At 41.0% G+C, this 13,804-nt stretch overlaps 1 protein-coding gene across 8 annotated transcripts in view; it reads left to right on the top strand.

The window, feature by feature from the left end:
- Positions 1-13,804, top strand: part of als2b (alsin Rho guanine nucleotide exchange factor ALS2 b) — a 150,771-nt gene that overhangs the window by 97,623 nt on the left and 39,344 nt on the right. For 6 of the 8 annotated variants that reach the window (XM_087988788.1, XM_087988787.1, XM_087988790.1 and 3 more), the window contains 4 exons: positions 951-1,016; positions 1,332-1,494; positions 3,978-4,109; positions 8,351-8,377. In XM_087988788.1, the coding sequence (XP_087844914.1) occupies positions 951-1,016; positions 1,332-1,494; positions 3,978-4,109; positions 8,351-8,377 (388 nt within the window). The remainder of the gene's footprint in view (positions 1-950; positions 1,017-1,331; positions 1,495-3,977; positions 4,110-8,350; positions 8,378-13,804) is intronic. The other 2 variants (XM_043693130.2, XM_043693133.2) reach the window with 1 other exon arrangement.

Raw genomic sequence — 13,804 nt, forward strand, 5'->3', positions numbered from 1 at the left:
CTTTACCTTTACACCTTTAGCTTCCTTATTATTCCTACCAAAGTGCACCACCTTGCACTTATCGATATTGAATTTTATTTCCTGTTTAGGTAGCCATTCTACAAGCCTATGATTGGATGCCTTGTATTTTATAGTGTACCTTCTCTGTGTTTTACTGTATTCCCAATTAGATTACAAGTCAGATCTGCCTCCATCATGCTGCATACAAGCCAGTTTGACTCCACTCTGTTTCTGTCCACCAAACATCCCTAAATGCAGCTTAGCTTAGGTTATACATATTGCCTGACAGAAAAAGTCAGTTTTGGATCCAATCAATAAAGGTCTCTATAGTTAGCATAATCTGCACAAGGTTAGTAAGGGTTCTTGTAGCGCAGTGGTAGTGTTTTTAGATTAGATTAAATTAGATTAGATTACTTACAGTGTGGAAACAGGCCCTTCGGCCCAACAAGTCCACACTGACCCGCCGAAGCGCAACCCACCCATATCCAGACATTTACTCCTTACCTAACACTACGGGCAATCTAGCATGGCCAATTCACCTGACCTGCACATCTTTGGACTGTGGGAGGAAACCGGAGCACCCGGAGGAAACCCACGCAGACACGGGGAGAATGTGCAAACTCCACACAGTCAGTCGCCTGAGTCGGGAATTGAACCCGGGTCTCTGGCGCTGTGAGGCAGCAGTGCTAACCACTGTGCCACCGTGCTTGCCCGTCATAACCTGTCCGAGCAAGTTGATTAAAGTGACAACGCTGGTTTGGTAGAGTAGATCTCAGACTGAAGCGAAATTACATTGACCTCAGGTGTTCATGCTTCTTTTGACTCCTGTTCCTGCAGAGTAAGAGGAATTCCCTTCTAATGGGACCTGCCTGTACTGCTTTTGTCCTGGACATTCATGTCCATGAAATTGCAGGTGGTTTTGTTGACTGTGCTGTTCGGTCTGGTTTCAGGTACTCAAACTCGGTCGGGAATCTTTTGGTGGTTGGTGGTTTTCAAGCACTGGCCAAGCCAACAGTGTAAGTAGAGTAAGGCATGTCGTGATGGATTGGATGGGTCAAGGAGAGGGATGGGATGGGGAAGGGTGGCTGACGTGATGAGGGTTGGAGGGCATAATAAGTCATGAGAACAGAGGGTATATTGAGGAGAGGGATGGTAGGGGGTGGATTGAAGGGAGGGATGGAGTGGAAGGGTCACGGGAAGATGGGGAGATTATGGGACGTGGAAGGTGACCTCATCTCTGAGAGATTGGGTCACTAAGTTTGAATGGTCTGTATGGTGAGTGAACTGTCCTGTGCTATAAATATGCTTCTTTTTGGTTGTATCCTTCACAGTGAGCTCTTCAACAAAAGCCTGCAAACCCTCCTGCAGTTAGCTGAAGTGACGGATGAGAGTGTCCATGCTGCTGACCTCTTGCACACCCTCTTTTACATGCCCACAAGGCACCTGCATGAATATGCCTGTCTGCTGCTCAAACTTGCAACTTGTTTTGAGGTGGTAAGTGAAATCCTTGCTGGCCATGTCCAGAATTCTTTCTTGCATTGAGATGTGTGTGATCAAAGTGTGACCACCTTCCAGGGGAAAAAGAAACTGGAGAATCATCTCACCGACTGCCAGGAAAGGTATTCATTGATCGAGTGCAATCAGTACAGTGATGGAGAGCTGTAGGGTTTGTTGAGGAAAGGAAGAAGTACTGGCACTGGTCTGGAAGCTGGCAAAGATCCCTCCCACCACTTTGTTTGGGTAAATGGCAGTAAAGGCATTTGCAGTCTTGCACACCCGGGTGATTTTCTTAGTATTTCAAAGATTCAGTTGCACACGCAGGAGGCAAGAGCATTGGTCACCTCTTACTGATGGATCAGAATAACCGCGAACCAGAAATCTGCATTAATGTTGAACGACCATCAATGGTTGTATCTGTACAACCAGTTGGGCATCTCTGGACAACTGTCAAGTCCTCACTTTGTGGAGAGGAATGAAAGATAACTTGCATTTATATAGTGGCTAGACCCAAACCTTTGACAATTACATACGTAATTTTGAAATCGCTGATGCCATGTGAGCAGTCAACTGCACAGCAAGATCCCACAAAACAATACGTTTAATGCCTGGGGTGTATCTTTTGCCCCTAATTTGGGTTATGGATTCAATGGCTTCTCTTTCCTGGATCAATTATTGTCTTAATGCTGCTCTTCCGTGAAATGGTTGTGACCCTGTCCCATGCTGTTGAGAGTGCAGTCGGATTTTGTCCTGGGCAATGTGGGATGGCTGGTAATTTTGGTGGTGGAGATGTGAAACTTGTTCTTTGGCTTCTGTCTTTTCAGAAACCAGCTCTTCAGTCTGTTAAAGGTAGAGAGACACTTGTACTTTTGACACACTCACTGTGGGTTCAATTTAATTTTTTTCGGGATGCAGTTGGGGATAAAAGATGTTCACAGGTAGAGAGAAAGTTGTATGAACAGAAGAGTAGAGGTTTTACTTTGGAAGGAAATTCTCAGGTTATCCTGACCTACTGGGGTAATATGTAGAAATCAAGCCCCAGTATTTGCATAGTCCCACAGAGTTGAAAATGAGTGCACAGAATTCCTCAACCTAGCTGATTGTCAGAGCCCAGGTTAATAGAAGGCACCGGTCTGGTTTCTGTACTTAAGAATTGCTGTTTATTGTAAATAATTAGACTCTAGCTACAGGTAAATGTTTATAAATGTCAGCATATAACACTAATTAAAATTTTACTCCCCTTATCAATTTTACATGCAACACACACACACCACGCATCCCCCCCATGCAGCATCCCCCCACACACATCCCCACCCACCACACATAATCATCCCCCTAGCTCCCACACATCACGCTCCCACTTCGCACAACCACCCCCCTTCGCACACCTACGCTCCCATGCCCCCCCACGACACACTGCACACGTGCACCCACCCATGCGCACACACCTCCCCTACATACACATACACAATCCCCCCACACCCACATGCATGTATTTTGTAAGTTTCTATTGAATTGATTCTTGCTAATCAGAAGGTTTCTTTTCAACCTTCCTTTTCTGAATGCTTCCACAATTTTCAGAGGCACAGGGTGGCTGGTTCGCCTATATAATTTCCCTGATACCTAAATTTAACAAGTCAAAATTTAGCCACTGCTGAAGGGAAGATGAACTGGTTTTCTTCCAGTTTAAAGTTGCTTTTAACTGCAAAGAGCAGAGAGACGACTCCTGAGCCGGTGGATAATTGATCACTTTGTTTGATTCTTGTTCCCAGCTCAAACTGTTCAGCTATCTGAGAATCAATTAAGTGTTTGTTGGCAGGCAAAAGGCCTTTGTCATTGATGAGAGGTCACTAGTCCATAGACCAATCAACTTCTCGTTGTGAACCAGAGCTCCATGTGAATACAGAACCCATCATCTCCAGTTCATCTGTGACCATTTAATTTACTGTTTGTTCAAATGATATTTGCCATGAGTTTCAGCTAACCTGCTTCAAAACATATGACAATCTTTGCAAAACATTGGTTTTAAAACAGTTCTTTCTCACTTCAGTCCATAAATTTTAAAAAACATAAAGATAAAAAGGCATGGTCTTTACAAAAATAATCTGAAGATGTTGGTCCATGTGTAAGTAAAAGAGAGCATGAGGTGGACAGTGCAGGGCAGTGTGGGAATGGATTAGAATGGGACATGGGGATGGGTTTGAGGCAAGTTATTCTGTATCCTCAGCTTTGAGAGGCTTAGAAATCGCGTCTCTACTAGAACTTAGAGGGGGAGATCAACCTGGCTTTTTCTCCTCTTCTCCCCTAACCTGACGTCTTTATTCAGATTACTCTCTGTCTGCACTTGAACAATGGCTACTCGGGTGAACCACTACAAGAGTTGCTGGTGTATACTGCATCTCTCTTTAAAACCATTACATTGGATGGGTAGCTATGGAATTGAATGAGTTAACACTATCCTGCTTTGTATCCTGTTGCAGGTCTCCAAAGAATACTACAAGCTGCAGGAAGTCAGCTGTCAGTGTGAAGCCCTTGGCCTGTACTTAAAGAAAAAGCGCAAAGAAGCAGAATACACCTACAATTTCTGGAAAACATTTCCAGGGAAAATGACGGTACAAATTCTACTGATTCCTTCAATAGTACAGACCTTAACCCTTGTAGATTGTCTGTTTGATGCGATCTCATTGGTTATGTTAATCCTTTGGGGTCTCACCCAGACAAGCACATGTTTGCACACTATTTACCTATCTCTGCCTTGTTGCCTATTTCTGCTGCTCCTGTACTTGCTCTCTCATTTGCTGTTTTCTGCTTACCCCCTCACTGACTGGCTCACTATCTGCATGTGTGTCTCACTCGCTTTTGCATGCATCTGCTGCTGTGAATCGTGTTTTACTGCTGGACTTGGGTTGGGATGGAGAGTGGGATCCATAAGGTTTGGGAGCAGAGTTAGGCATTTGGCCCATTGACTCAGCTTCACTGTTTGATCTTGGCTGATATATTTCTATAAGTTCCTGTTGTCTTCCTGTAAACCTTCATTCCCTTACTCATCAAGAACTTATCTCTGACTTAAATACACTCAATAACTTGGCTTCCACAGGCCTCTGTGGCAATGGGTTCTACAGAGTTCTTCTACCTTATGGCTGAAGAAATTCCTCCTCGTTTCAGTTCTAAAGGGTCGTCACTTCATTCTGAAATTATGCCCTTGCGTCCTAGTCTCTCCTCCTAGTGGAAACATCTCCATGTCCGTTCTATCCAGTACTCTCAGTATTCTGTAAGTTTCAATGAGAACCCCCACCCCCCGCCGATCCTTCTCAACTCAGAATGCAAACCCAGAGTCCAGAACCTCATGTGGCAAGCCCTTCATCTTGTAAACCTCCTCTGGACCCTCTCAAATGCCAGCACATCTGTCATTAGATACACGGCCCAAAACTGCTCACAGTATTACAACGTGCTCTGGTCAGAACCTTGTACAGCATCAGCAGTACATTCCTGCCTTCTAGAAATGCTAACATTGCATTTGCCTTCCTAACTACAAATTGAATCTGTGTTAACGTTAAGAGAATCCTGAACTAGGACTCCCAAGTTCTTTTTGTGCTACAGATTTTCGAAGCTATTCCCAGATTAGAAAATAGTCTATGCTTCTATTGTTTTTACCAAAATGCATAATCTTTTCCACATTGTATTCCATTTGCCACTTCTTTGCCTACTCTCGCAGCCTGTCCAAGTCCTTCTGCAGCCTCCCTGTTGCCTCAATACTACCTCCTTCCACCCATCTTTGTGTCATCTGCAAACTTAACAACAATGCCCTTATTTCCTTTGTCCAGATCGTTAATGTATAATGTGAATAGTTGTAGTCCCAACACCAACCCCTGCAGAACTCCACTAGTCACTGGCTGAAAAAGACATCTTTATCTCTACAGTCTGCTTCTGCCAGTCAGTCAATCCTCTTTTCCTACAAGAACCATGCCCCTAACACGGGGAGCTGTAATCGTATTCAGCAGCCTCCTGTGCGGTACCTTGTCAAAGGTCTTCTGGAAATCCAAATAGATCACATTCACTAGCTGTCCTTTGTTTCCGTTGAAAATAACGGAACGTTGCTGGGAACTAGCCTGATATTGAATTTAAAAATGCCTTTAGTTGACATCACATCAGTAAGTATTCAATCCCTCCACCACAAAGTTTTGCGTCTTCTGTAAGTTTGGAGATATTGCATTTAATCATCATTATATATCATGAATAGATCAAGTCCAAGCACTGATCCCTGCTGTACCCCACTGGTCACTATCTATCTCTTGGGGGGGGGGGGGGGGGGACCATTTATTCCTAGTCTTTGTTTTCTTTCTGCTGATCAGTTTTCTGTCCATCTCAATACACTACCCCCAATCCCATGCACTTTAATTTTACACATTAATCTCTTATGTGAGACTTTCTTAAAAGCCTTCTGAAAGTCCAGGTAAACCATTTCCATTGGTTCCAGCTCATCAACTGAGTTACATTCTCAAAGGAATTCCAGTCGATTTGTTGAGCAGGATTTCCCTTTCAGAAATCTATGATGAATGTGTGCGATCCTGCCATTTTATACCAGAACACTTGTAAAACAATATTTTTAAATGGACTCTCACATTTTCCCCACTATCCACTCTGTTTTTAAATATAGGTATTACATAAGCTACTCTCCAATCTGTAAGAATTGTTCCTGAGTCTAGAGAATCTTGAAAAATGACCAGCAATACATCTATTGTTTCTTCCTTAAGTCCTCAGGGATGTAGATTATCGGATCCTGGGGATTTATTAGGCTTCAATCCCATCAGAAAGCCTACTCTTGTACTCTGTATTTTCCCTTTGTCCTCCTTTGCTGAATTCTAAATGGCTCCCACTTCAGATCTGTCTATTTTTCTCGTCAACTTGTATGCCTCTTGCTAGGATCAGATATTATCTCAAATTTCCCTTGTTAGCCACAGTTTGGGCACCTTAACTGTTTTACTTTTGCACCAGACAGGAATGAACAATTGTTGCAGTTCACTATGTGCTGTTTCAATATTTTCCATTGTTCTTCCACCATCATCCCTTTTGAGTAACATTCCCATAATCCACCATAGCCAGTTCATAACAATCATAGTTTTCTCTATTTAGACTCCGGACCCTAGTCTCAGAATTAACTACAACATTCTCTGTTATGATGAAGCATTTGATCATGTTATAGTTGTTCATTACTAAGGGGACTTACACAATTGGATTACCATTATTCCTTTCTCATTGCACAATACCCAGTCTATGATGGCCTGTTCTCTAGTTGGTTCCTCAATGCATGAGTCCAGTAAACCATCCCATAAACTCTCCAAGAATTTCTTTTCTATTGTATTGTTACGATTTAATTTGCCCAATCTACATGCAGATTAAAGGCACCCATAATTAGCCACGTTCTTCTCTTGCATGCATATCTAATTTCCTGTTTAATGCCATTTCCAACATCACCACCACCCCATTTTCCAACAATGTTTTACAGCTCTACCCTTGAAGATTTCACATTCTTGGAGTTAATATCCTTCCTTATTTCCTCTTAAATCAGCAATGAGACTCCACTGCTTTTTTTCTTTTTGTCTGACCTTCCTAAATACTGTATACCCCTGGATATTCATTTCCCATCTATGCTGACCTTGCAGTAGGAATGTTTATGTGTGCTGACTATATCATTTTCATCTATCTGTGCAATTAATACATCCACATTATTGCATATGTTCTGTGGAATAAGGCACGAAGCCTCGAGTTTTGTCTTTTTAACATTACTTGTCCCGTTGTCATTATTTTACACTGTGGTCTTGTTTGATCCGAGCATTTGATTCCTCTGCCTATCACTTTTCTCATTCCCCTTTTTGTCTTTTGTTCTTGTCCTTGAGTCCCTTTCCTATGTCTTCTTGCAGAGATTCCCATGACTCGGCTGTTGGGGACCAGCAACATTTAATGCCTCCAGAGTCCAAGAGCTAAATTGTGAGGAGAGATCATACAAAGTGTATTCAGAATTTTGACAAAATTAAGGCAAGCTAATGATAGACAGAGATAAACAACTTCTGGCCGGCCTAGGACCGGGGGGCTAGTCTAGAAATTAAAACCAGACCTTTCAGAAGTAAAATTAGGACGCAATTCTACACATACAGGATGTTAGAAGTTTAGCACATGCAAATGGCAACTGATGTTGGGCCAATTATCGATTTTAACTTTGAGAGTAATGGGTTACTGTTCATAAACACTTTTTAGGAAATGGACAAATGTCAATGTATGGAATGCTCACAAATCAACTGTGCTCTCACTGAATAGCAGAACAGACTAAAGGAGTTGAAACCCTTTATCTATGTTACCAGGTGTAAGAGGGCATCCGCTGTTGGAGCATTCCCAGCATTGAGCCTTGGTCATTTGTATCTTGTTTTGGACTTTAAAATGTGTTATATCTGCTTCCAGCTTAAATTCAATGTTTTATTCAAATGCCTGCCTAACTTAAAGCACAGACTGAGAAAAATCAGTGTGTGACATGCATCACGTTTAGTTTCTTTATCTGTGGGTTATTTGAAGTGTGTAATTATACATTAAAGGTAAGATTGAGAAACTTGTACTGGCTCCTACATCAGGGCACCACGGCAGAGGATTCTCCTGTTTACTTGGTGCATGCCATGTTTTCTGGCACCGAGCACCTAGCAGCACATGACCATGAATTTTCAATCTTTCCACTTGCTATGAATTGAGCCCACACTGTAAAGGCAGCATTTGCCCTTCAAGTTTTGCCTTTGTTGTTGTCTGTGAAACATATGTATTTCCTTGTTTAATAATGCAAGGGTTAATATGAGTTTAACTTTTTTAGGCTTTTCTGACGAGACATTTTTCCACTGTGAGTATAAATATGTATGGAAACATCTCATGTGTGGCCTATGATGAAAGATGCACTTATTGAGAATGCAGCATTCCCTCTCTAGAATTAGTTTCTTGTGTTAATATTTCCATGGAGGAGATCCTACGTGTACTGATTCCAACCAGATAAGTTACATTCCATTCCTGTCCCTTTCCATCCCTTGTGTTTGACAGCTTCTTAACATTTTGACGTGTGCTTTCAGGTTGTCTCAGCCTGCTTTTGCTGTGATTTAATATTGAACACAATGCTCTGTTGAAGCTGCTATTAAATAGCCTGCCTTCCCGCTGACTTCCATTAAATGTTACTGCATGGAAACAAGGTTATAATGTCACAACAGAGGTGGAAATGGGAGAAGGGGCTGAAGCAGGAGTTACTTTGATTTCTGGACTCATGTCAAGCTCAGTTAAGTGTGTTAGGTTAAATTCTTCTTTCCCTATTGGCCACAGAACTTATTGGTCAGACTGTTTCTCAAGTACCTCAGCATGACCTAGTGTCAGTCAGCCTCTGAAAATTACTAACTATTAAAACAGGAAGCAAGATAATGATTGGCGATCTTGAGAGTGAGTGTTCAACAGGAATTATGCATGAAATTTCATTGATTGCTAGCAATTTAGGTTGTGTATAATGGAGTGCTGATACTGTGCAACAGGTGGAAAAAATCTGATTCTCTGGTACTGACCTCTCTGAAAGCCTGGGGAATAGTCTGATGTACAGGAATAGGTAGGCAACCTAGAATCACTCACCAGGGATGAGCATCGTACTCTGAGGAGCGCAGTGTGGAATAGACATTGGTGTTGAATTGCACAACTTCTGCAATAGAGAGTGGATGCTCGAAAGGATTCTGAAATAAAGAAGATCACCTGTGGTTGAATGACTTCCTGACTTGTTCAGGGTTCTTTTAATGACAGTTTTTCATGTACCAGTGGCTGATGTGTATCTGATTATAAGCTTTCAGTAAGGGAAGGAAAGAGAGAATTACAAACACCCCTGCATGTTTCTATTGATTAATAGTGTCAGTGTTTGACCATTACAGAGGAACCTCAATTATCTGAACGAGATGGGTGGGCACTATTTCATTCGGATAATCGATTATTCGAAGAATCGATTTTACCTTGAACAAGAGAAGCCATACTGATCTAACGCTGTGCTCTACCAGAGAATTTGTTTAAATCTATAATTTTAATGAGTCTGCCATTTAAGCAATCTAATTCTTGCTGTCTGAAAATTACAGGTTAAAATGATGTTAAAAATTGCACAACACCAGGTTATAGTCCAACAGGTTTATTTGGAAGCACTAGCTTTCGGAATGCTGCTCCTCATCAGATGGTTGTGGACTATAAGATTGTAAGACACAGAATTTATAGCAACAGTTTACAGTGTGATGTAACTGTCAGTTGGACTATAACCTGGTGTTGTGATTTTAAACTTTGTACACCCCGTCCAACACTGGCACTTCCACATCAAGGTTAAAATGAGAAGGGCTTACCACCACACACATGTTGTACATCAAACCCCAGCATTAAGCAAGGTCCCGAACAGCTTCTACGATTGCAAGAGTATTTGTCAGATTCCGGGAAACCAGTCTCATGATAGAAAGACAGAAGCACTGCCTCGCACGTGCGTTTACGTTCTCGGCCAGTTTTTTTTTTAATGAACAGCCTGGTAAAATCACAGGGATACTGTAAGACACTTACTTTTGTAAAGGGCTGTGTAACAACCCTTACAAAAAAAATCCAGTCGCTGATGCTTGAGCTGCTTGTGTTTCTCTGTTTTTGCCAGAGTTTTCACATGTTCTTCTGTACAGGTAGATCAAATACACTTACCTCTTTGATGTAACATTTTTGTGGAACCTTAAAATCATCTTCAGATTATCTGAAATTTTGGATAATCAAGGTTCCTCTGTATTTTGAAAACTATTGAATAATAAAAGTTGGGCTACCCCCTGCCATCCACACAGTGTATTGAACTTGAATCTGTGCTCACTTTAAAGGACTTTTCTTGCAAATATGTGTGGCCTCCTGTACATCAAAACTTAATTTTGTTAGGCAGCCATGAATGGCATAGCATTAACATTCCTTAAGACCGCAATTGTGCGCCACTCACTCAAAAAGCAGGTGGTCATAAAACAGATCAATTTGTAATTAATTTAAGGATGCAGCAGGACCAGTAGTTAATACTTGACTTGCAGAATACATAAATTCTTCTAACCCTTAGTTATTTCCAGAAGTTTTTTTGAAGTTGTCCTTCTGATGTGTCATGGACAGTTACTCCACAAAATGCCTCCGTTGTCTCTGGCAGAGAAGTCAGAGCACAGGATAAAAGGAACTACTGTACCTTTATACATTTTTCTTTGCTTAGACATTTTGAAGATTAGTTCTTCATCTTGAAAGAGCATTCGTTGTTTCTCAATCTCAGCTAGTCTGCAGCTCCCCCATTTTTCTATCGTTCAGCAATTACACATTTCTCACAATGTTTACCTGTGCTGTTCCCTACTTGCCACTGCGTAGCCATCCCCACCTCAATCACTCTTGATCTTGCTGGGTTCCAGAGAATTTCATGCTTGGGATACAAAAGAATGCTATTTGGCCTGTCATTTCCATCCCAGCTCTCCAAAAGAATAGTACACCTTATTGCCATTCCCTTGCCTTCTCCCCATAACCCTGCACATTATTACATTCCAAAAGGTCCAATTCCCTCTCTTGAATGCCTTGGTTGAACCTGCTTCCAGTTCACACTCAGGAAGTGCATTTCAGACCCAACCTACTCACTCTTTGAAAATGGTTCTCTTTCTGTTGCCATTGCTGCTGTTTGCTAATTAGTCTAAATCTGTGTCCTCTCGTTCTTGATTCTTTCACAAGTTTGGTTTCTCCCTATCTATTTTGTCCAGACCCCTTGTGATTTTTGAATACCTCAGTCAAATATCCTTTCAACCTTCTCTTCAAAAAAAAGTCCCAAATTCTCCAAACTATCCATGTAATTGAAGTTCCTCACATCTGTGACCATTTCATGAATCCATTCTGTACTGTCTTCAATTCTTTCATGTTTTTAATATTGTGCTCAGAGCTGAATACAATATTCCTGTTGGAAACCAAGCTGGTGTTTTATGCAAGTTAATGTTAGCTTGTTGGTTCTGTAATTTATTATTAAACCTAGGATACTGCAGGCTTTATTAACTGCACTCACAAATTGAATCAGAGTTTCATACCTCCTTTTCATAATATTTCATGGACTTGCCCCTTCTCTCTGCGATCTCTCCAAGACTTGTATCCCTATTCATAGGAAATACTATTTCCCTTTCTTACTCCCTCCTCTCTGCCATCAGACACCTGACAATTGTATTTATGCCGTTAGCACACCATTCTGTCTGCCCACGTCATAGCTTGTCTTCCCAAACTCCTCTATTTTAAATTATGCTCTCATTTCTCTCTCCACTAGTATACTGCCAAACTCCCTTTATGGTCCTAGTCCACCCTACCTCCTCCAAATCTAATACCCAACAATCCCATGTCACCCTCTAGAATGTTCCTCTGTCCAGAATGGAGTGATGCAGAAATAGCATTAGACTCCAGGGCAACTATGGTTAAGTCTGCTGAGTTCTATCAGCTGACAATTCTTTAGAAGTCTAAAAGACATAGCTCACCAAAATGTTTAATTTTAATGATGTGTAGTTATATACTTTTATTTCCTAATTGCAGTAATGATTTCAATCAGATGCAGAGCTAAATTGCCAGCCAAGTTTTAAACCACAGCAGAACACTGTGGAAAGGAAAGCCTTCTGTGGCATTTGTGATACTTATCTTTCTGCATTTCCTCTTATAGATTAGACTGCAGTATTGCAGGCTTGGGAAAGATAGTATAAGCATCTTTATGTACGTGCGAGAGTGTACATTGTGTCAATATGTGCAAACACTGTCTGTACAAGTGAGTTAGTATGCATGCAGAGTGAATTCTCCAGTCAGGTAGTGTCCATGCAGGTAGTGTTAGAACAGGCATGAAAGTTTAAATTAATCAGCTAGATCATAGTTTGCAAAGTTTCAGTGCAGGAGTTGTAATTTATTATGAGTATCCATAGTTTACTCAGCAATAACAACTAAATAGTTAATTTTCTGTTCTAGTTGTGAATTTGTAAACCACAAATAGATTAATATATGTCAGAAATCTTCTGTGTTGAAGGTTTTTTTTGACAGGAGAGAATCAGTTTTATTCTGAATTGAGAGATAAGGGTTAACTGTACACTACTGCTGCCATTGTGTTTGGAAAATGCAAGTGAAAGGATTTTTGTGAAATCAAAGTTTTTATTTAAACAATTATTGAGTAAAAGATGAACTGGGGTTTGCATTTCTGAACGAATTTGTGAAATTTACCATGTAGTGTATGCTGGGTTTGCTGTTTAAGTTTATAATTATGCGTTTCTGATTGTTGAACATGAGTTATTGGATGAAAAAAGGCTATGGGCTGCTTTCCACTATCTGGGTAGCGTGATAACTAATCAATCTTGATCATTTATCTTGATCTGTTGATCCAGATACACTGGTTAGGAGCTGATCCTCTCAAATACACACCAGGATGAGAGTCAACTTTCTCGGTAGCTGTTTAGTAAAATGAAACCGGTGTAATTCATTGGTCCCATCACCTATCGCGTGAATGAGTTTAAAGATGTTTTTGTTAAAAAGGGATACATGTTGCTAAAACCTTGTTTGTCTTACTGTTAGTAGGACAATGCAGAATGCCCATTTTTTTCAAAGGTTCACAACAATATACAAGAGAAAAGAGGTGCTGAATTGTTGGAAAGTTGACTGAGGAATTGCCATGGAGGAAAAGGCATGGAATTGTAAATTCACCAAGGGACAGTTACTGAACAATCCCGAACACTCTTTCTACCCCACTCCCCCTCCCCCCATAACATGCACCCCCTCAACTCCATTAGTGTTAGGTTCCTAGAATTCAGATCCAGGTAGAATCTTTTCGGATAGGAACATAGTGACTGTAACTTCTCCCTTTGGGAAAGGAGGGTGATGGAACGCACAAAGCTACAGGCCAATGTGTGTAACATCTGTCATCAGGAAAATGCTGGAATCTCTTAAGTTACTTATAATAATGCTTTGAGATTTTCTAAATGCCATCCGGCAGAGTCATTGTGGTTTTGTGATACAGAAGTAATGTTTGATTAATTTAAGTTCTTTAAGGAAGTATCAAATAATGTAGATAGAGGGAATCTGTAGATGTTGTTGTTGTTGTTGTTATGTGTCAGTGAGGTGGCACTGAAAATCAAGCACTGCTATTTCTGGAGTTATTGTGGAATTCAAAGAGTTTTAAAGTAGGATGCTCGCATTTATTTTTATTTTTATTTTACATCCAGGACCACAGAAGGCCAGGTTTTTGTACTTAACATGAAGCATTATTTGG

This window comes from Chiloscyllium plagiosum, unplaced genomic scaffold (assembly GCF_037043375.1).
Source record: "Chiloscyllium plagiosum isolate Xiang-an unplaced genomic scaffold, Cpla_swu_hap1 HiC_scaffold_7, whole genome shotgun sequence".
NCBI lineage: Eukaryota > Metazoa > Chordata > Chondrichthyes > Orectolobiformes > Hemiscylliidae > Chiloscyllium > Chiloscyllium plagiosum.